The sequence below is a fragment of the Pararge aegeria genome, chromosome 14, assembly GCF_905163445.1.
Source record: "Pararge aegeria chromosome 14, ilParAegt1.1, whole genome shotgun sequence".
NCBI lineage: Eukaryota > Metazoa > Arthropoda > Insecta > Lepidoptera > Nymphalidae > Pararge > Pararge aegeria.
The window spans coordinates 10962353-10983429 of NC_053193.1; the positions used below are offsets into that span (position 1 = coordinate 10962353).

The 21077-nt window shown below is 33.1% G+C and overlaps 1 protein-coding gene across 1 annotated transcript in view; it reads right to left on the reverse strand.

Annotated features, from left to right (window-relative positions):
- Window positions 1–2437: 2437 nt before the first annotated feature.
- LOC120629267 overlaps window positions 2438–21077 on the reverse strand; it is a 36047-nt gene continuing 17407 nt past the window's right edge. Inside the window, exons 3-7 of the mRNA XM_039898153.1 lie at window positions 17432–17626; window positions 5392–5469; window positions 4746–4883; window positions 3180–3276; window positions 2438–2936 (exon numbers count right to left, since the gene is read on the reverse strand). Of these exons, the coding sequence (XP_039754087.1) occupies window positions 2783–2936; window positions 3180–3276; window positions 4746–4883; window positions 5392–5469; window positions 17432–17626 (662 nt within the window). The 3' untranslated portion in view covers window positions 2438–2782. The remainder of the gene's footprint in view (window positions 2937–3179; window positions 3277–4745; window positions 4884–5391; window positions 5470–17431; window positions 17627–21077) is intronic.

The following is a 21077-nucleotide window of genomic DNA, read 5'->3' on the forward strand; positions in this document are numbered from 1 at the left end:
AATTTGTCTTGGCATTAGTAACATTGCCGCCGTTAAAATAAACAATGACATACTTTGTGAAAACACAGGCTGGGAGGTTTTTTAAAGGTAAAAACTCTAAGAAGATCATTTTTGTTACTGGAAATTGTCTAAGTTTTTTTCCTATCCTTTTGACTTAAAAAGTTAATTCGAAACCGACGAAGAATTTGGAAGTAAAAAGCGTTTATGGCTCATAACGAGATAGAACTACAAAATCATAACCTATCGCCATGCTATGTACATTCTATGATTTATGTAAATCATAGCATTCATAGTGGGGGAAAGACACAATTTAATATGACAGAAGCGAGTCTCTCATAATTCTTTAAGCACATAGACATTTGATTTTTTTTTTATTATTTTACAAAATTTTACTTACCGTGATCGATCTTCGTACTATATTATGGATAAAAATTGTATGAAAAAAACAAATAAGGTTTAGGGTATCGATTTAATTATAGAATATTTTTTAATAAAATAGATTGAAATTACATAATAATATAGTATAACATCAACGTATAAGACAATGTGAAAATATTGGAATAACAAAGTTCAATAAGAAAGCTTAAGTTGATATTTATTATTGTTTATCATATCTTTCTGGTCAAAATACTTCATTGCCTTATTAGATAGATCACATTTAAAAACTTTTACGTTCCCTGTACATAATAGTTTACACGCTTAAGTTATTTTAAAAGTATGCCCATACCAAGCTTTTGTGTTTGTTGACAAGTTTGAAACTTAACTTAATAAAAGTTTATTAAATTGAGTGTATTTTGCTCATAAAAATAACTTTTCTTACAACAAATATAAAATTTGACAATAAAACTCATCTGAGATGAATATAAATATGTATTACAGATGGATGAATATTTTCTAGTTTAAATAAAGAACATACATAACAGAGGTTCCATACGAGATGTTACATACAAGAAATACAATCATACCATAACATTGCTGGATTTGGTGGAAAGAAACGTGTTTTCCCATTCTGCCAAATGCCAACTAAAGTTTTTATGCAATAATTGTCTTAATATAATAGGTAGCAAAGCAAGGCTTTCGTGAAATTCACCGTATATAAACACACAATCTATGAGCATTCCGTAATTATCTCAACTGGAATAAATAAATATTTTAAAATAAAGAAAGAATTTTCTTCTTGAATTAGAAACGTTCACATTTAAAAGTTATAGTGTAAGAAATCTTTTATATGTGAAAGTTTCTAATACAAGAAGAAAGAAATTTCTTGTGTTTTTATTCATGCGTGCCCTAGTGCTAATTGGCTGATATCAAATTATCGGCATTACTCTTACTCATATTTGACGGCCGATTTGCGCAGTAGTCACACTTCTTTCAGAGTGGCAGTGGGTTGTGTGATGGACATGAATATTTTCAGTGTCTGGGTGTTTATCCGTATTTTATATGTATTTATAAGTTTGTATTATTCATCAATCATCTTCGTACCCAAAACACATTATTGATTTATATATGCATACTATAAGTGGCCCGCGACTTTGTTATCGGAAATTGCCTATACTTACGTTATTCACTGATCCCTGAACTACCATTAAAAAGGTGTCAATATTTTGCTCTGTGAAATACAAGAACAACTCTATCTCAACGTAACGGTTCATTTTTCTGGGATAAAAAGAAGCATGTGGGCTATTCCAGACTATTATCCTATTTTTATGTTTCATTCAAATGCATTCTACCATTCTTGGGTGATTAAGTAGAAAACATAAATCGAAACTTTTGCTTTTATAATTTAAGTATATTGTAATCAACGCTTTATAATGATTGCTTTAAAATGACAAAGTCTTGTCCAAAAGTCTAGCCAAAGACGCGAGCGATTAATGAATCATTTGGGTTGGTCAGCTTGCCCAGTGACAGTGTTTGGCGACGTTTGGTTTTCTCTTAGTTTCTTCTTATTTTATAATTCCATTGGCACAACTAAACATTGGCACTTGTTGAGTGAGAAGTTGGGCACTAAATACAATAATCTATCTTTCCTCATTGCGATAATTGCGAAATGGTCATTTTAATAGATTAAATAGTTTGACTAGAGTAAGTTACATAAAGATACTTATTTTTAGGTAATAATAGTCTTATGGCAGCAAGTAATGAGATAAAAAATATTGTGCGATTCAAATACGAATAGTAAACATCTGTTAGTTCAGTTATTAGAGAATAAATAACTTCAATTTACATAGATTAAAAAAGATTTTTTTGTACGATATGTGTTTTTATTAATAAATATAATAAATACATCTTTATGCTTCTTAAACTGTACTACATTTTACGTGATATGATATTGTTTCATGTTGTTTGGTCCAAAAATTACTTTATATATGAAATAAATAATATTACTAACCTATTTGAATCACACTATAGCACTAAATATTTATATAAGGCTGTCGTTAATCTTATAAGTCTAAAAAACATACACAATGTAAATATAATCCCTTATCATAACATTTCAAGCGAGAAATGAAAAAACAACATTAATAATAAACAAGACGATTACCTATAAGATTAACAAGGCATAAAACAAAGATAGCGAGTTGTACATATCAGTTTAAAATGTTCACAGTTACTAACGGAACACTCGCAGATTTGAATACTGCAACCCAAGCAGTTGTATTAAAAATGTATATGGAAGACATTCATAATAATTACAACTATTGGTCATTTGAGCACTGTTCAAAAGAGACTTTAGGAAATGTCGATTTGACGAAAAGAGTCTAATGGAGTTTTTCCTGCAGCGTCATCGACCGATGATAGTTGGCTCGTCAGCCATCGCAAGCTCATCTGTCGCCGCTTTATCACCTTTTCTCTTACGTGAGTACCAAAGAAAGGAGGCGGCAGCGAAAAGGTTAACTAGTACTACGAACCACGCTAAGAAGAAACTGATGTGAAAGCTGTAAATGAAATTATTATTTTTTATTAACGGGGACTAAAACTTGTTAAATTCAAAACATTCAAGTTTGCTGAAATAATACCGTCACCACGCCGCGCTTGTACACGGTTCTTATCGGATAGAGTAACATTTCATTTGACTGAGAGGCCATAATAGGTTCAAAACTAGTTAGGCATTCTCCAACGAAAGTCCACGTGAGTTAAGCCGTCAAATACGCAGAAAAATTATATACGTTTATACTTACTAATGGTAGGCTGGATGTGGGTAAACATACTTCAAGTTCTTCTTCATATGATCTACGGCTGACATCATTACTTGCACAACCACGAATGTACACGAAGCTGTTAACGAAATGTTTTCTGTTAGTCATTGAAGAAATTACAGTATTAATTAAAAATAATTTTAAAATAGACCACTAACGGAAATACTTAGGACGTTTTTTAATTATGTTTTTTATAAAAAAATTGAGACGAAATAAAGAGTACTATATAAAATTAGGAGGCATTACTGTACGTAGGTAAAAACACAGTAATTAAAATATTTAAAATTAAATTTGTAATGAGATCGACGACGTTTAGAATGCATCAAAATGTGCAAAATGCAAATTGCAACGTTACACTGAAATCGGATCCGGTCATGTCACGATCTTAAGTAGATATGGTTGATCTATGCAAGCATTTGAACTCAAGCCCATAGAAAACTTTTGATGAGAATTTCATTGGTACAAATCACAAAATAGTTAGAAAATCCAAAAGTGCACGCCTCATAATCTCACTCATTACAATAAAGTTGAGATTATTTATAAATAATAATAACACTAACTACATACATCTAATTATACCGTGAAAAGTAATAGACTTCTATTCCTAAAAATACTGAAGCCTATAAAAAACCGACTCGATAAGTGAAGTATTTCGCTCGTCATCGTAACCACAAGATACGGGATCCGCACATACAGACACACGGACGTCGTCGTCCAAGACAAAACTTTTCTAAAGAATTTTTAATTAGTTTAAATAATAAAAAGAGATTTAAAAATATCATGAGTGTTAAAAATGGTATTTTTTCTCAACATTTGTCCATTTATATTTACTTATAAAAGCAATAAAGAATAAAAAAAGTGACATTTTAAGTTGGAGAATTACTCTGTGTGCGTAAAATGACAGTAATACCCACCTCAACGGTTCGTTTATGAGGCGTGCAATACAGAACAAGTAATAATCAAGGTTGCTATATTATTTTTAACTGTAAAATTTAACATTGAAAAAATAGGGTCGAACCCTTAATTAAATTTTGATTCAGGACTCTGCGAGTTTCTTTGTTAAGTGATTTATTTCCCGATAGTACAACAAAGTAACCAATATGTAAAACAGCGCTGTAGTAGTTTAAACAAAGAACTCGTACGGTTTAACAAAGTATTCTGAGTTATTTATTTGACATTTTTAATTACGGCAAATTATTTACTTGTTAAATCAACAGTACCTTCCATGATTTTGAAATAAACATTCCAACAACATTGGAACTATTTTAAAATTCTATTCGTATTTTGTTTCATTGACCATAACTGTTTAACAAACGATGTCATATGCGCGTCAGGAAAATAGTTCTATATACTCTGAATATTTAATACCAAATTAATATACTACTTCAAATCAAACTAAGACTACGTGAAATAATACTACTTTTCAAGACACGGAGTAAAGGTGACGCCCATGTTTAGTTGTACAAAATTAAACCTAAGTAATATAGTACTTCAAATCTTAATACGTGACAAAAGTGAAATAATGCCTCGTTGAAACAAGTAACTCACTACTGATGAAGTGTATGCCAGCAGCTAGCCGTTTGAACATGTAGCGTGGATTACGGAAGGTGTAGACGGAGAAACCACACCCCATCGCCATTACAAACAGACTGATAATGGCGAAGGAGATTGTTGTTCGCACGTAATCTGAAAAGGAATGTGAATTGAGTTTTTTTGACTAACCGAACTGTCTTAACTTGCTGAACAGCAAGTTCTAACTTTGCCGGCCTGGTTTTGGCCTTGGCAGACATTTTTATTGCACCAAAAAATAGGGTTACAGGTAATAATAACAGAATGTGTAGAGAGTAATATTTTAAAGTCAGTCTGTCAGTCCATTTTAATATTCTATAAAACCTATCGAAAGTTGAAAATAAATACTAATATTGTTTAGAGAAATCTTATGAAGGTAAACCATAAAGTTGCACAAATCGTTGTTTCTACGTAAGCGGGAACTTTGTTGCTGTACTATAATTGCCTTACGCCATCACGGAGCTTTAAATTTCAAGGAAAACATCTTGTTTCGATAAACGAAGAAAATAAAAGCAACTATTTAGAATGTTTCCTGCATTATTATTTTTTTAGGTAATCACCCTTAATGACTGACATTTCGAGTCAGTCATTAAGGGTGTAGTGCAGTATACACTGTATTACTTACTAGCTATATCTATATCGTAAGCTGGATCCATAGGCTTTCCATTCTTCATTAATGGTGTAGATAAATAGTTTGTGCAATCTGTAACAAGTTGAACAAGTAAATAAAAAATATATTAATTTTCGTTGAATAGTGTAGAAACTTTTAACAATTGTTTGTGTTAACTTTATAGAAGAAAATAACATATAATGAATATTCCATACTCATGATTCAATGTGATTTTTATTGGAAAATAATTTGCTTAACAACGGAGGGTGTTTTGCAATATCTTATTTTCCAATATGTGCGGGTTTATTGAACAAGTTATTCCAAATACACCGGTTTGCGTACTACTATTTGTTACATATACATAATAATTGTTTACGTTGTAGCTAATATAAAATTGCCTACCTTTGATTTTGCTTTGCTTTGAAATAACTGAGCATTAGGAAATTATTTATCAAAGAAGAAAGATTTTAGAAAAGATAGTGACTTGGATATGTCTTGATTATTTAGAGTTGCATTACATGTTCTACATCAGAGCACTAATGAAGAAAATTATGAAAATGACGACAAGTCATATTTTTGACGTAGTATGTAACTGAACTGTTTCCTGCTCTATTTTGAGAATGAAGCTGGATTTGTATGCACTTTTTTCATATGCATAAACAGAACAAGGACATATTGTAAGCTTTGTCGTTCTCATGTTGATTATTAGAATCCTGTCGTGAAACTCTGTATTTGGACTATTCTTGGGTATTGTAAAAATCATAAGTCCATTATTGCGCAATTTAACATATCGTTGGTGTAAAAGTAAAAAAGACAAGAATACGAAATTGGTAAACAATAAGAAACATGAATAATTATGTGATGTATATCTTATGTAATTTTTACTAAATAATTGGAACCTGATCTAAAGCGGTTTGAATTTAGAGAAAACAATATTTGTTCCTATCTATGTTCCAAAGAATTTAAAGTATTTATTTAATACACAAACACCTGCTGATGCGCGTTAGATGTCAATTCACGTAAACCAAACTGACGTTGTTTATAACAAATTTTAAATATACCGCCTTGATAAAAACCTGTAGGAACAATAAATCTAAATGTGCGGTAATTCTTTAGACTATGTGATGTTTAAAATAAAAATCAGCTACACATAATTTTCTTGGCTTTCCTACGTAATATTTCTTACAACTTAATCAGAGATACCTTGACCGTGTAAAACCGTGTTTGTGTGTGTTGTTTAGGAATTGTTTTTACTAGCAATATGTATTTTATTGTTTTCTAACTATTATCTGTTGCTTGATTTCTGTTATTGATTGTTTTTTTAGGTTATTTGATCTTGACAAACACTGGCTTGGTCAAACACATATCGTAAACTTTGCCAGATAATCCTGCAATCCATTGGGATAATGACGCTATGTTTGATCTACGAGTATATATATTCTATTTCTAAAATAAAGAAACTGTTCAAACAATAATTTTGTTTTTGTCTGATGCTGGAGTCTTTGGGTAAGGTGTTTCAGATTGACATCACAAATGGCTATGAATATGCGGTAATGCCGCTTTCGAATCGTTAACTGCGCACGGTCTGCCATTGTTTATTTATTTACATTCGCATCGATGTTGCTATAAATGTTACAAGCTAAGCGTAAAATTCAGGGACTTTGCATAAAATCTAAAACTGTGCTCTATAAGTAAAATTTTTACTATCTGCAAGAATATGTTACCGCTAGATATTAGCAAAACTGACTGATAGAATTTATGGTGAAAATCTTAGAGATAATGTTATCTACATAATATATTACTATTTTACAATCTAAACTTGTAATAATTTCAATAATTCAATAAAATCATTCTATTATTAGGTTATCTAAGAGATAAAAAAATAGACTAAGCTAAATTGTTTCACATGTTCAAGAAGAGTGTGTTATATTTAGAGTCTTAATTTTCAAAACGTATAATTCATTTATTTCATACTAGCTGTTGCCCGCGACTTCGTCTGCGTTTGATTTCGTTTTTTGATGTGGCATTCAATTTAGTTGTAGATCTAAAAATTTTAAAGTACTCAGTATCACTAAGCCTTAAAATGAGGGGTTTGCTGCTGTCCGCTGAGAAGTTCTGTCCTCTATCTCCAACCAAAGTTTGGGCAAAATTATACACATTATAACATCTATAGTACAAAAATAATTATTTAAATCGGTTATAATTTGTCGGAGTTATGGTGTAAAATCGTCAAACACTCATCCCCTCTCCCAAAATAACTGAGCTTAATGTCGGGATAAAAAGTATCCTATATTACTTCTAACACTTCGAAGAATATGTGTACAAAGTTTCATGAGGATCGGTTAATTAGTTTTTGCGTGATAGCGTAACAAACAAACTTACATTGACATTTATAATATTAATAGGGATGATAATACAATACTAGTACATGACGTGCTAACTTTAATTTTTAATCATAGGTAACATTAGAACACCCACATCTTGGTTGCCTATACTGTTACTATAATACCAAACTGATTAGTATTTGCATTACGCCCAATAAACTTATCAGCCGATATCTAAATAACTGTGGATTTAGATCAGTGTCGACTTGAAAGAACCAATGTGGTATTTTCGTCGGTGAATATAAATCTTATTGTGTGGGATGAACGGTACGTCTATTTTTTGTAAAAACTTTAGCCGATTTCCACATTTACCAGTTTACGTTTCAATATCCATATATTTGTCTGTACCTAGACATTGTTTGTGGATTAACCGCCATTATGTTTTGGCCTTGTCTCGCTAATGTGCATAATGTGCTAAATGCACCATTTTAATGTGACGTCAGTTTAAATTTCAGCGAATCCATTTTAAACTTTCTTGTTCTAGTCCAATAATACAATTATTACTTTGTGCAAGTATAATATGTCTCTGTACTGCGGTTATTACTATTATACTTAGGTTTTTGTTAAAAACTTTCATGATCATCTAAATGTAGTGAAAATGCATCTTTATTTGGGCAATTAAACATAAATTTATAATAAGTAGTAAAAAATATTAAGAAATAATTGTTTTTAAGTTATTGCTATATTTTTGATTTAGATTAATCAAATGAATGTTTAATAATGCTTTCTAAAATGAAGTAGATAACCATTTATAATTTATACTATATACAATGTTAACTCCTTTTCGTTACACTATGCGCGAGATTCTTACTTAAGATAACTTTCAAAGACACCCAGAAAAATGTATGAGCAATTGTCTAGTTTCACCTATTACATTGCTATAAGATATGTTGTCATTAATTTTTGCCAAACTTCCCATTTTAAAAGATTAACCTACATTTGTACAATTATCTCTTAATTTCCATAACAAAAATCATGTACGAGTATAACTAAACATTTGCTCTATGATAATCCTACAATTTGCACATATTTTAGTAGTGTAGTTAAAATACCCTTTGATATCTAAACTAGATCCATATACTGGTGACATTGGTACAATCGCTTTATTTAACCAATGATGAGTTTAGCTCATGTTGCCGAGTGCCCAAGTGACAACTGTGTAAAAATCCAGGCTAATCACACATGCAGATATATAGAATATGATACACAACATTTATTCAATCAATCATTAAATCAATTTACTAAATTTAATATAGTGATCATCCGCTAACACTAGGCAGAAATAGTTAATTTTGGAAAATCCAAAAGTGCACGACTCATAATGCTCATTTATTTATTTAATTATCAAATATTGAAAAAAAAAAAATTAAAACAGCTGTACTAGGTAAGTGATGCACAGGCGCCCCTGTGGAATAAAATGTACATAATATCTTTAGATATAGATATATCACCATTCATGTTAATTTTACATGGATAAATATAGATATACCGTCTTGCAGTTTTCGTTTTTTATTAATTGCAATTAAACTACACTGAATTAATTAATCATTAACATTCAGTGACCTACAATCGTCGATTAGAATTTTTTTTTTTTAATTTAACTCAAATAATGGATTTTTTCACAAGTTAGAGGGTTTTCGGGTTTCACACATGACGGACAGGAAAATTTTTGACCTATTTTGGTTTTTTTTCCAATTCTATTGCAGTAAATCAATTTTTTAAAAGTATGGAATTAATCTCCATTAAATTATCTCGACAATAGTATGCAAAATATCTTGATTCCGTGAACTAACAAGGCTATAATAATAAAAATAGCCGCCGAAATGAGGCAAAAAAAAAATTTTTCGATCGTAAAGCACTCTCTGATGCTTCGCATCGTGAGTCGTGCAAAAACAATTTTGAAATAATAGAAACAAATAAAATTAAATTGCGTATGACGTAATTTTTACGTAGATGCAAAACTAAGCAAACACACTTACTGGACATTTTACCCCTTGGGAGTAAGAACCCGAGCGGTATTGCATAGATAATTAATATTATGGTGAAGCATACAGAGGCGTGGCAGATACGTTTATAAACTAATTTATTTAATTGATATTTATTTGTTTTAATATACTGTAGCAATAGCTTTAGCTACATAATGATAGTGCAGGTTTTGCTTTCTTTATCTAATTTCTAGCATTGCTTCGTGGTTCTAGCCTTACTTGCGTTGTAGTGTTACGCATTAGATATAATACAACATGAAAACAAAATGATTGACTGTTAGTTACAACTTCCGCCACTAAAGTTTATATTTGGTAGCTCTTAATAACATAAGTCACTTTTATACCGTAATATGTTCCAGGAGGAATAATTGCAACCGAATCCCACGCAGGAGATGTCTATACCTTTTCTAAATAATATTATGCCAGTGAGGATAGTGCAATCATTAATAGTTTATGCATCTAGTTTGGTAACATTGCATTTTACAGTCGAGGCGGTATTAGGAGAGTCTAATCTAATCTTAATTAAACTAAATCTATAAGATGAGCTTAAACTTGGTTTTGAAACGACTTTTGATATATAGTTATCTCACATCAGTGGAAGATCGACACACAATTAATTATGGAAATGAACACAGCCGCAGAATTTTCACGTGTTCTTCATTAGAAGAACGTCTATTTCAACGTCGCGTCGGTTTCTTGGTGACAAATTGACATAGATTTAACAACCACTGTTTGGCTCGCTAAACAAAGGCGAAATGAGTATCTTTTGGTATCTGTTTTAAGAATTAGCTGTCTTTGTTTGATTTATAACGCAGTACATAAAAGAGTACCTAGGTGTAGTGAAGTGCCAACAGTCTTACTATTACCTACAGTAAAATAAATGCAAATCGTGCTAGTACAAATGCTATCGACATATACAAATCTAGCTGTTACCCGCGAATTCGTCCGCGATTGTTTTTAAAACAACCCATAGGAACGGTTTATTTAAGAGATGGGTAACAGTAGTAGCAGAAATAATATTCGATAGCGCTGGGTAAGCAAAGTTAACAGGGGTCAGAAATGGATAGGACTAACTTTGGTTAGAAGAAGAATTAAATGCACTTCGTTTTCAGCTTTTATCACTTACAAGGTTAAATTAAGAGATAACATCGTCCTCCCAGTTGACCCAAATAAAGATACTAAATTTCGATCTTCAATTTTGTGGGAGATAAATTATAGCCTATGTTACTTCGTGATAGTTAAGCTTTTTTGGGGAATAATGGTAAAAATTGCTCTAAACAAACCAACAAACAAACAAAAATCTATAAATACGACTGACTTATTTATACACTTCAGTCCTGTATGGACTCGAACCATGCAAATATACCACCCGGTGTCTAAGTCATTATCACTCGCTAGAGTCGTCCTTTTTTGGGGTTAAAAGAGGGCATCCTATGTCTATCTTTATTATGCAAGTTATCAAATCAAATACACTTTATTGTACACCAAAGAAAAAGCAAAAATAAACGCAATTGAAAGAAATAAAGAAAAGGTACAATAGGCGGTTTTATCGCTTAAAAGCGAGCAATGGCAAATATCTGCATGTAAAAAATTGTAAAGTTCGGCTAAGCTGTTCTGCAATCATGTATAGTTTACCAATATATTAAACTATAATAAAAAGTATCCTAAGCCCATTTTCAAAATGCTATCTATCTCAGTGCTAAGTTATAACAAAATGTTGTGGTCAAACTCAATAAATGAAGGAAAAGACAAATTTTCGCGTTTATAATATTAGTTGCATAGCAAGATAAGTCTTTTTCGTTAGTCCGTTTGATATGAGTGTAATCATAGTAAAAGTATATATTAATAGATGGATCGGCGGATTGTTATTATTAAGTAGACTAGAGATCGATCTGTAAACTCAATAACATCAAATGTAATCCTAATCTTGATTGATTATAACACCACTTTAGTACTAAAATGTAAAATTAATGACCGCTAATAATTCTATTACCCAACACATTTGGCAAGATTGCAGAATGACTCATTTTTGTCGGTCCATCAGTCCGCACAGTGTTTGCTGACAAGACTCAAAATGTTCTGCATACATAGCTAACTATTCCTAAACAAGATTTGACAAGTTAAATTAGTTTTAGATTAGTGGCTTCAGTTAATTTGCATTTGCACTAATACGCTAGGCGTTGCCAAGGAATTAACTGTGTTTCCGATGAAATCTGCGTTTAAATATATTCATTATCATCATTATTCACCTTTAACTGACCCATCACATTGAAAAGGTATCATACAAATGCTCAAAGCGACCATACAAAAGATTATTATTCTAATATTACAATGGCCTGATGTCTTAAATGTAAACATTATAATTTTGAACAATTCTTTAACTAGATTAAACTAATACTGCTTAACGTGATGCCAGTAAACCTGCAGGTCTCCTGCCATAGCCAAAAGGGTTTAGACCGTAGTCCAGCATACTGGTCAAGCGCAGTCAGTGTAGCAAGTGGTTGGCTAACCACGCCTTCAGCAACATTATGGAGAATTCTCAAGCATGCAGATTTTTTCACGATCCATTCCTTCACAGATAAAGAATATATTATTTGATTGCTTCAAACGCACATTATGTTATCATTAAGTATTATATTTTCACGATCTCCCTGCTGCACCAGGGAGATCGTGAAGGGGCATTGTGGGAATTTTTGATTTCTGAATTTTCTCTGGTGTGGTCTGGTGGGAGGCTTTGGCTAGTTACCACCCTAACGACAAAGATGGGCCGCTAGCGATTAAGTGTTTCGATGCGCTTTCGTCGTAGAAACCGATGCCTGAATTTAGCAAAGTGGCGTTAACCTCCGTACCTAGAAGAGCACATTAAAGCGACTGTCTCGGTTATTAAGCTTTTTATTATATTTTCTAAAGGTCTCCAACCCGTATCAGAGCTGCGTGGATGGTCTATAGTTATAAGCTCAGGATTATTATAGCCGTATTAAAGTTTTAATTTTTGTATCACTTCTAATTCAAATAAACGATAAAAGACTAAGACACCGGGAGGTATCTTTGCATCGTTCGAATCCATGTCCCACCAACTCAATGTCATGAACATTGGTTGTTATAATTTTAACTGTTTGTTGAAAACTATCTATTAAATAATTAATAATATTTAAAGTATTTCTAAAATCCTAATCAAATTTATAGTTATCAAAAGGTTGGATATCTACCCATTTTATAAATTTACTGTAACATAAGTTAAATTCATGAGAATGATATTTGGATAAATTAAAAAAAAAAGTGCCTAGTGGCAGAGTTTTTTAATTTAACAACTAAAAAAAAAACTTAACATCATGTGAAGAAATGCATTGACTTGTTGAACCCTTTCAGTTGCCATAACTAAACTTTGAAAGCAAAAATATTTGGCAAGAGGACAACCAGGCCAGTTCCAAAAATGGTTGGACGACATAAGGAAGTCAGCAAAGCTTATAGGTTCCGAATGAAAGGAAAATGCTAATAATCGTAAAGCTTTCGCACATCGCCCTCCAAAATACGCTCGGAGGATGGCACGCGATTATGAATATGATAAATACCAAAGGAATGAAAGGAAGTCATGAATATTTAGTGTTTTTTACAAAAAAAAGGTCTAAGGAGCACTTCGATCTACTTTTACGTACGATAACGTACGTACGTTATAACTCTACGTATTTAACTTTTTGTTTTCAAGCTTGATTTTACGTGTATTATTTTGTACTGGCGGACATGTTTTGGACTGGCTCAAAAAAGTTAGAATGTCACATTTTTTTAACTGTTAAAAATGATGCGGAAACTATATAGATCTTTGGAGATGGAGGAGTGAGCAGCAAAAGATTTTTTTTTACAATCCGAAAAACAATCATTTAACCAATATTAGTAGGTATGCACAACACAAACTGAAGCTTATAAGACTCTTAAAGAATTAATTTTATTTGTATGGGTGATTTAAAGTCGTAGGTTAGTTAAACCGAGGTTTATAAATAGCATCATAACTGAGTAACGTAAACACACCAGGTCAGATTAATTGCGAGGTCTGCGCGACTGAGTTAGACACGTTGCGTAGCCATATCACGTGCCTTTGATAACAAGGCACGTGGTAAAGCTTGGAATTGACCATTGTTTTTTTTCTGTATTCGGTAGTTGGAAACTTTGCGACTAAAATGTCATTATATTATCGAGAGCGAAACATCAAATATTACTTTTTTACTGAAATTTAATATGTGACAATGAGTTGTGTGCTGGTCGATATTTTTAAGCAGGTAGCGATCATTTTATGGTTAACAATTTTTTGATTTCTACTGGAAATATAAAGTGTTATGATTATATTTTTGTTTCTCTAGTAGCATGTTTTATACTTAACAACTCTACGTTTCTTATTTGACATATCTTTGAGCAATGTTTTTTTAATGCTTTTTAATCATCGACATGAACATGAACTTATGTTTAAAAAATTTGACATTAATGATTATAAAAAAATGTCTTAAAGTAGCGCAAGCAGATTATTCTAACTATATCTCGAACTGTGTTTAAACTTATACATTACGTCCAATTGCGGACTTTCCAAAATAGAGCTATCACCTTAAGTTAAGAATTCAAATTCTATATTAAAGATTCTTGCTTTACGTATGCCTATCACAGGCACTAATGAAGTTATAGGTCTATATTTATATGTATGTGGTGATGTTGAGATCTACTTTTATTAACATAAAATGAAGGCTATTGGGGTTCTTAACGCTCCCTGGTTTATGAAGAGTCGAAAAGAAAACTTAGCCGGGTTATTTTATTTGTTATCACTATCTCACAGTCACTCAATGTTTAGCAATGAAGTGAGGACAATTTATACCCAAGCTTTTATATCCTTTCAGTAATCCTTAATACAAATAAAGGATTTTATATAAACTTATTGTATATTTTAAGGAACATGATATATATATTGCATTTTAATCAAGGCCTGAGTATTGCCATATCTAGAATAAACCCAAGGCATACGAATGGCGACAACGATGCTTTAACTTCTTTTTAAATCATTATCGACCGAAAATATAACAAATCAACATATTCGTCAGTGTTAACATCCCTATTTCGAGAACCTAGCCTTGAGGTTGGATATGAACGTCATTTCGTAAACTAATCGAATTATCTTGCAGGCTCGTAACGTTTCAGCGCAATTATAAGCAACAACCTTGTTAACTGACTAATATACTGCTGTAGGCAACATTGAGTTTATTTTTTCCCGGACCACCTTCTGTTTTAGCTCACTCACTAACTCCATTAGCCCCCGCTGGTTTACTTTTCTATCAAAGCTATATTCCTTTCTCATTGGAAAAACAGAAATCCAAACAAATCGTAGCTATTTTTCAATCGTTAACGTATTTATCTTATCTATTTTATCTCGTGTGATTGCAACATGAGATCGATTGACCTGATTACGTTTTTTTTAATGCTTATATTGTTTTAACACAAATTGTTTCTATTACTGTGTTCTTATATAGATTTTTTGACATTCTGCTTTTGTTTGCTTGAAATTTAGTAAATTTATATTTTAACCGTTTATTTTAATGCTCATATTGTTTTAACACAAATTATTTCTATTACTGTGTTCTTGTATAGATTTTCTACATTCAACTTTTGTTTGGTTGAAATTTAGTAAATTTATATTTTTTACATTGTCAGCTTATATAGATTTAACAACGGGTTGAATTATTTCAGATGACTGACGGTCTAATTTCCCGTACTCTCCGAGTGAAGAGCCCTGTGTTCAGCTTTGGATCATTAGTAGTGCTGATTATGATGATCTATATAATATTATGCTGACAGCATTAAACAGCAACAGCTGCTAAAGCTTCATTATTTCGAATAACACAGCACCGGTGGTTCCTGAGTTCTTATGCCGCCGGGACCAGAGTCTCATCCTTGGCCTCAAGTCGTACGGATTACGAACAAAATATCTCGACTAAGAGTGACATTTCATAATGTCACTCTTAGTCGAGATCAGAGTCTCACAAGCAGCACCCTTGAGCCGACTAAGTCTTGTTTTTCAAGGCCAAGAGCTCACACCTTGGCGAAGAACCCGAAGTTCACCTCAATAGAGTTACCACCTCTATACCACTATAAGTCTAGTAACGTCCAACTGCTGGGCAAAGACCTCCTATAGGAAGAGGAGAGAGGGTTTTCACAATCTATAATAATCGAGACTGACCGCGGTGACGGGGCAAATGGATCAGAATTAAGTATAACGGAAAATAGAGTCTTTGCTAACGGACAAAAATTGCTATCTTATAAGCCTAATAAGCTATACATAACAAAATATAAAATGGGCGGGGTCTCCTCCCACAATGTTATTAGTAGTCCACCACGCTGGCCCAGTGTGGATTGGTCGACTCCACACACCTTTGAGTACATTAAGTGGAACTTTCAGGCATGCAGGTTTCCTCGCGATGTGTTTTCCTTCGCCATTCAAGCAAGTGATATTGGAATTATTATTTGACGGCCGATTGGCGCAGTTTGCAGCGACCTGCTTTCTGAGGCCGTGGGTTCGATTCCCACTACTGGAAAATGTTTGTGTAATGAGCATGAATGTTTTTCAGTGTCTGGGTGTTTATATTTATATTCTAAGTATATACTAAATGTACTTATATTTGTATTTCATTCATAAAAATATACATCAGTCATCTTAGTACCCATAACACAAGCTACGCTTACTTTGGGGCTAGATGGCGATGTGTGTATTGTCGTAGTATAGTAAGTGAAGTCGAGCTCCTACCCACTAGGCTATCGTGGCTAACTATGCTACAATATATACCTAACTAAACTCAATTAAAAGAAAATAAATCTCACTTAATTTTTTATCTTGACTTATTGTATTTATCAAGCTTCTCAGTTTCTATCAATTAAGTAAATTGCCGAGTTTAATACTTTAATCTGCTAATAGAATTACAGTCTGCGAGAAATGGGACTTAGAAAAGGTAAGATCGATTACCAAACACTGCTACAAAATGATCTTGTTTATAAAGTGAACTAGAAGATATGTACTTTTCATTCATTTGATTAAGACAGAATACTATAAAAAAATTCAACTCCATATTATATTTCCCTTTCATACGTCGGCCAGCATACGTCTATATAAAAGAAAGAATTTATAAATAGTTTAGTTGTGTGCGTAAAAAACAGCCGTCGGTCTCAGTTAATCATAATAAATGGGACCGACGGCAACAGACCGACCGACGGCAACAGACCGACCGATGGCAACAGACCGACCGATGGCAACAGAGAATGGGCAGCAGCGTCCTCAGTGTTACTACTACCATCTACTGCGATCAGCAACCCTTCTGCCCAGCGTGGTGATCACGGGCAAATCCTCGCGGTGCGCGAGGCCTTTATCCCAGCGGTGTACTATTATAGGCTGTTGATGATGATAACTAAAATAAACGTTGAAGTCCTGCATTGGTTCTCCGATCCACTCTACCGAGCGGTGGGTCTCTCATCCCTCTCTCCCATAAGAAAGGATGACTGATGCATTGAGAGACTGAGGATTCACCTGGGCATTGGTTTCCACCACAGAAAGGGAAAAATGAAAAATGTTCTGGTGAATCGCTCCTCAATTTATAGTTTTGATCAGGCGTAATATGCATAGTATATAAATAAAATTTGAAAGTAAACAATAAAACTTACTTGTAACAGGCTCTCCCTTCATGCCCGTGATGTCGAACGGTCTTGGGGTTGTGTGTACGTGCGTTGTAGCATTATGTTTTATAGCTGGGATTTCGTTGGGATAAAACACATGCCTACACATTTCCCATATTCCTGAATCGCTATATAAGAAGTAACTACCTTTAGTAGTCACACCGCTTGGAGCCAGATAAATACCTGTAACAATAAAATAACAATATTTAATCGGTTTTTCTCTGTCTACGATAAGTAGCTAATTACGTATATCTTGCCAGATCTGGCAGAAATCCATAGCACAGCGATTATAAAGAGGTTACGTTTGTAAGTTTGTGAGGTTGTGAGTTTGTGCCATTATAAGGGGTAACCTGTGTATCTACTGAACCGATTTTCAAAATTATTTCACCACTAGAAAGCTACGTTATTGCGGACTGTTATATACTGTTAATAGGCTTTAAATTAAGCGGAAAACTGAAAATACCTTTACGTCGGATTTACTAAGTAAGTCGGAGAATAACAGGTCGATTGAAATCGTTTCTCACGAACGCTGCCTTAACGAAGAGAGATATATAAAAGTTGTAGAGCTTTATAATGCCTACAAAAAACTCCGCCATAGCATATGTATAACTATTATATATAAGTGACAAAATTAAGCTACGGTCATCAATGAGAAGAGAGAGTTGCAAAAAATATCTTTTTCGAGAGATTTCGTGCGTTCGTTTCGTGCGTGCGATGAGTGAAAATGAGTGAAAAACGACGTAATTAAGTCGGAATTTTCGAAATTGTTTCTTTAAAGTTCTCAAAACAGTCCGCGACAACATACGACTATTTTTTAAGGTTGTATTATACGCGGACGAAGTCGCGAGGGTCTGCTATAATAATATATATCTACTATCCAAACAAGTGTCCGCGTATGTGACGATTTTTTTAAATTTTATATTGTAAATTCCGCTGAAACCGAACAACTTTCCTTTATACATTTATCTAACCTGCATTGGACCAGCGTGGCGAATATAAGCTCTTTATCTAATATATCTCAAGTGAGAGTCGTTACCTATTGCTTTGTCGAAAAAAAGGGAGGGCGATTTCGTTATTTATAATTTTTGGTCTATTCTGATGTAAGAGTTCGGTCTTCGGTCTAAAAGTAATTTAGCGATACGGACAGATGCTGCTTTGAGACTGATTAGGGTATGGTTTCACGTAAATGCCATGCCTGTTCCAGGTTAGTCACTATCTTAGATAACATATTTAACCAATTAATATACCTACCAATCAGGTTAGATTGCAGTCAAAAGATAACTTGTAGTGGAAATTTTAAGAAAACGGAGAAGAGGATTTTGCCCTGTGATGCAACATAGTTGCAATGACGCTTATTAACATGTAAAGAAAATGAATGATTAAATTCACACGAAATTGTAAATTAGCCAAAATATGTATTGCTCGCATCCTGTGTTAACGATCTATCTGCTCCGGCGCCACATATTTCAGCTATGCGACGAAGTTGAGAAAACCAAATTGATCTTTGCGCACCTAAGCTTAAAAGTGAAAATCTATTAAATAGATTATTTGTCCTTCACAATGTTGGCAGACGACGCGTCTTAAATGTTACGGTTGACCACTTTCTATGCAGTTTTTCAAACGTAGAGATGTTTACATAAACTGAGTCACAATGTTAATATGAAGCAATTAAATATATCAACAAATCGATATTAAATGATGCGAGGCATTTTAATTTAGGATTGATGCCAAGAAATGTCAATGTATAATATGGATGTTACAATAATATGAATCAGCAAGTCCTCAAAGTAAGTATAACGTACTAAACGTTATACTTTTGAATCGGTAACCTAATTTTAGAAAGCAAATCTTGCGCATTCTTCAATACTGGTGGGAAGCTGAAGTGGTTATAGGCGAAACATATCTCTCGTAAAATCCATTAAAATGTATGCATCGCAAGTGTAAAGATATTTTTGACTTTGACTTTGAAAGGCTTAAATGGTGTTCGACGATATGGATGGAAGGAGCGCAGTGTCGAAGTTGGTAGTTGATTCACACTTAGCTAGATACAAGTGTTACAAAACCATAGTGCGTAAATAAATACCATACGGGAAAAAACTCTAAGGGATGTTTGACTTCCTTAGCGCAGTGTTGATTACTGTGGAGTGTGAAGTGGAGGTCTCGTGTTCGATATCAAACTAAATTTAGTCGGGTCTTTGTTGATAAGGTAGTAACTAGCCACTGGACAAAAAAGACCAGACAAAATTCAGAAACTTTAAATTAATTTCAGATTTCTTTCTGATTTTTAGAGACTAATTCCTTTTTTTGAGACTGTTTTAAGACCTGCCTACATTCAGTTTTAACAACGGTGATTATATCGACAAATAGTTGGAAAATCCAAAAGTGCACGCTTCATAATCTCATTACAATAAAATTGAGATTATTTGTAAAAGTATTTATTAAATAATAATTAAACTACATCTAAGTAAATACATCGTCAAAAGTAATAGGCTTCTATTCCTCAAAATACTGAAGCCTATAAAAAAAACAACTCGATAACGAAAGTATTTCGCTCGTTATCGTGACCACAAGTTACGGGATCCGCACATACAGACACACGGACGTCCAAGACAGAACTTTTTTAAACAATTTTTTTTATTAGTAATAATAAAAAGAAATTTAAAAATATCATGAGTGTTATAAATAGTGTTTTTTCTCAACATTTGTCTATTTATATTCACTTATAAAAGCAATCTATATACTCGTATATAAAAGAGAAAGTGTGTGGGTATGTTCCGTATAGGCTCCGAAACGGCTGGACCAATTTCAATGAAACTTTCAGGAAATCTCCGGATTGACCTGGCGAGTAATCCTGTAAAGTTTGGTGACGATTGGAGCACTCCTATTTTTGAACTGTCAGATACAGCTTTTATTTACTATGATGATATTCTATTTTTGGGTTAAACGAGAAATAAGTAAGTTGGGAGAGAATAGAAGAGAATGAATACGGAGAGAAATAAATAATTTAATATATTATGAGACTTAAATTAAAAATTTAATGATGTAAGTTTATTGTTTAAATAAAATAAAGCAAAATCTAGCCCTAGGGCTGGGTACGCTAGTAAAGAATTAAAAAAGTGACATTTTAAGTTGGAGAATCACTTGGTGTGCGTAAACTGACAGTAATACAACGCACAAGTATGTCAACGCTTCGCTTATGAGGCGTGCATTAGATACTATGTAATATTTCGTAACAGATACAGATGTCAAATGCAATGCATTAATTAATTATATGGTTTAACTAAAGTATAATAATTAGGTACATCATCTTCATTCTTCATAATATATTATTAAATTCGCAATTAACGTGTTTGTGGGCGATTTTTTAGTCGTCGCCGCTGAGAACTATTCCGGGGATTGAACTCAGAACCTCGTGATCTTTAATCGATTAATCGCTTTTGTCGGACTCCCTGACACAGTAGTGAGCGCGTGGTCGTATACTTAACTGAGAGATCCATACCTGGGCAATAAAGGAATTCATAATTTCTGAAAATTTTCTGGTGTTATTTCCCAGCGCCAAAGCCAAGCAATTTAGCGTTCAGGGTAAATAAAAAGTAAAATGCCTTGACACAGCTTAGGGGCATTGGTTAAATAT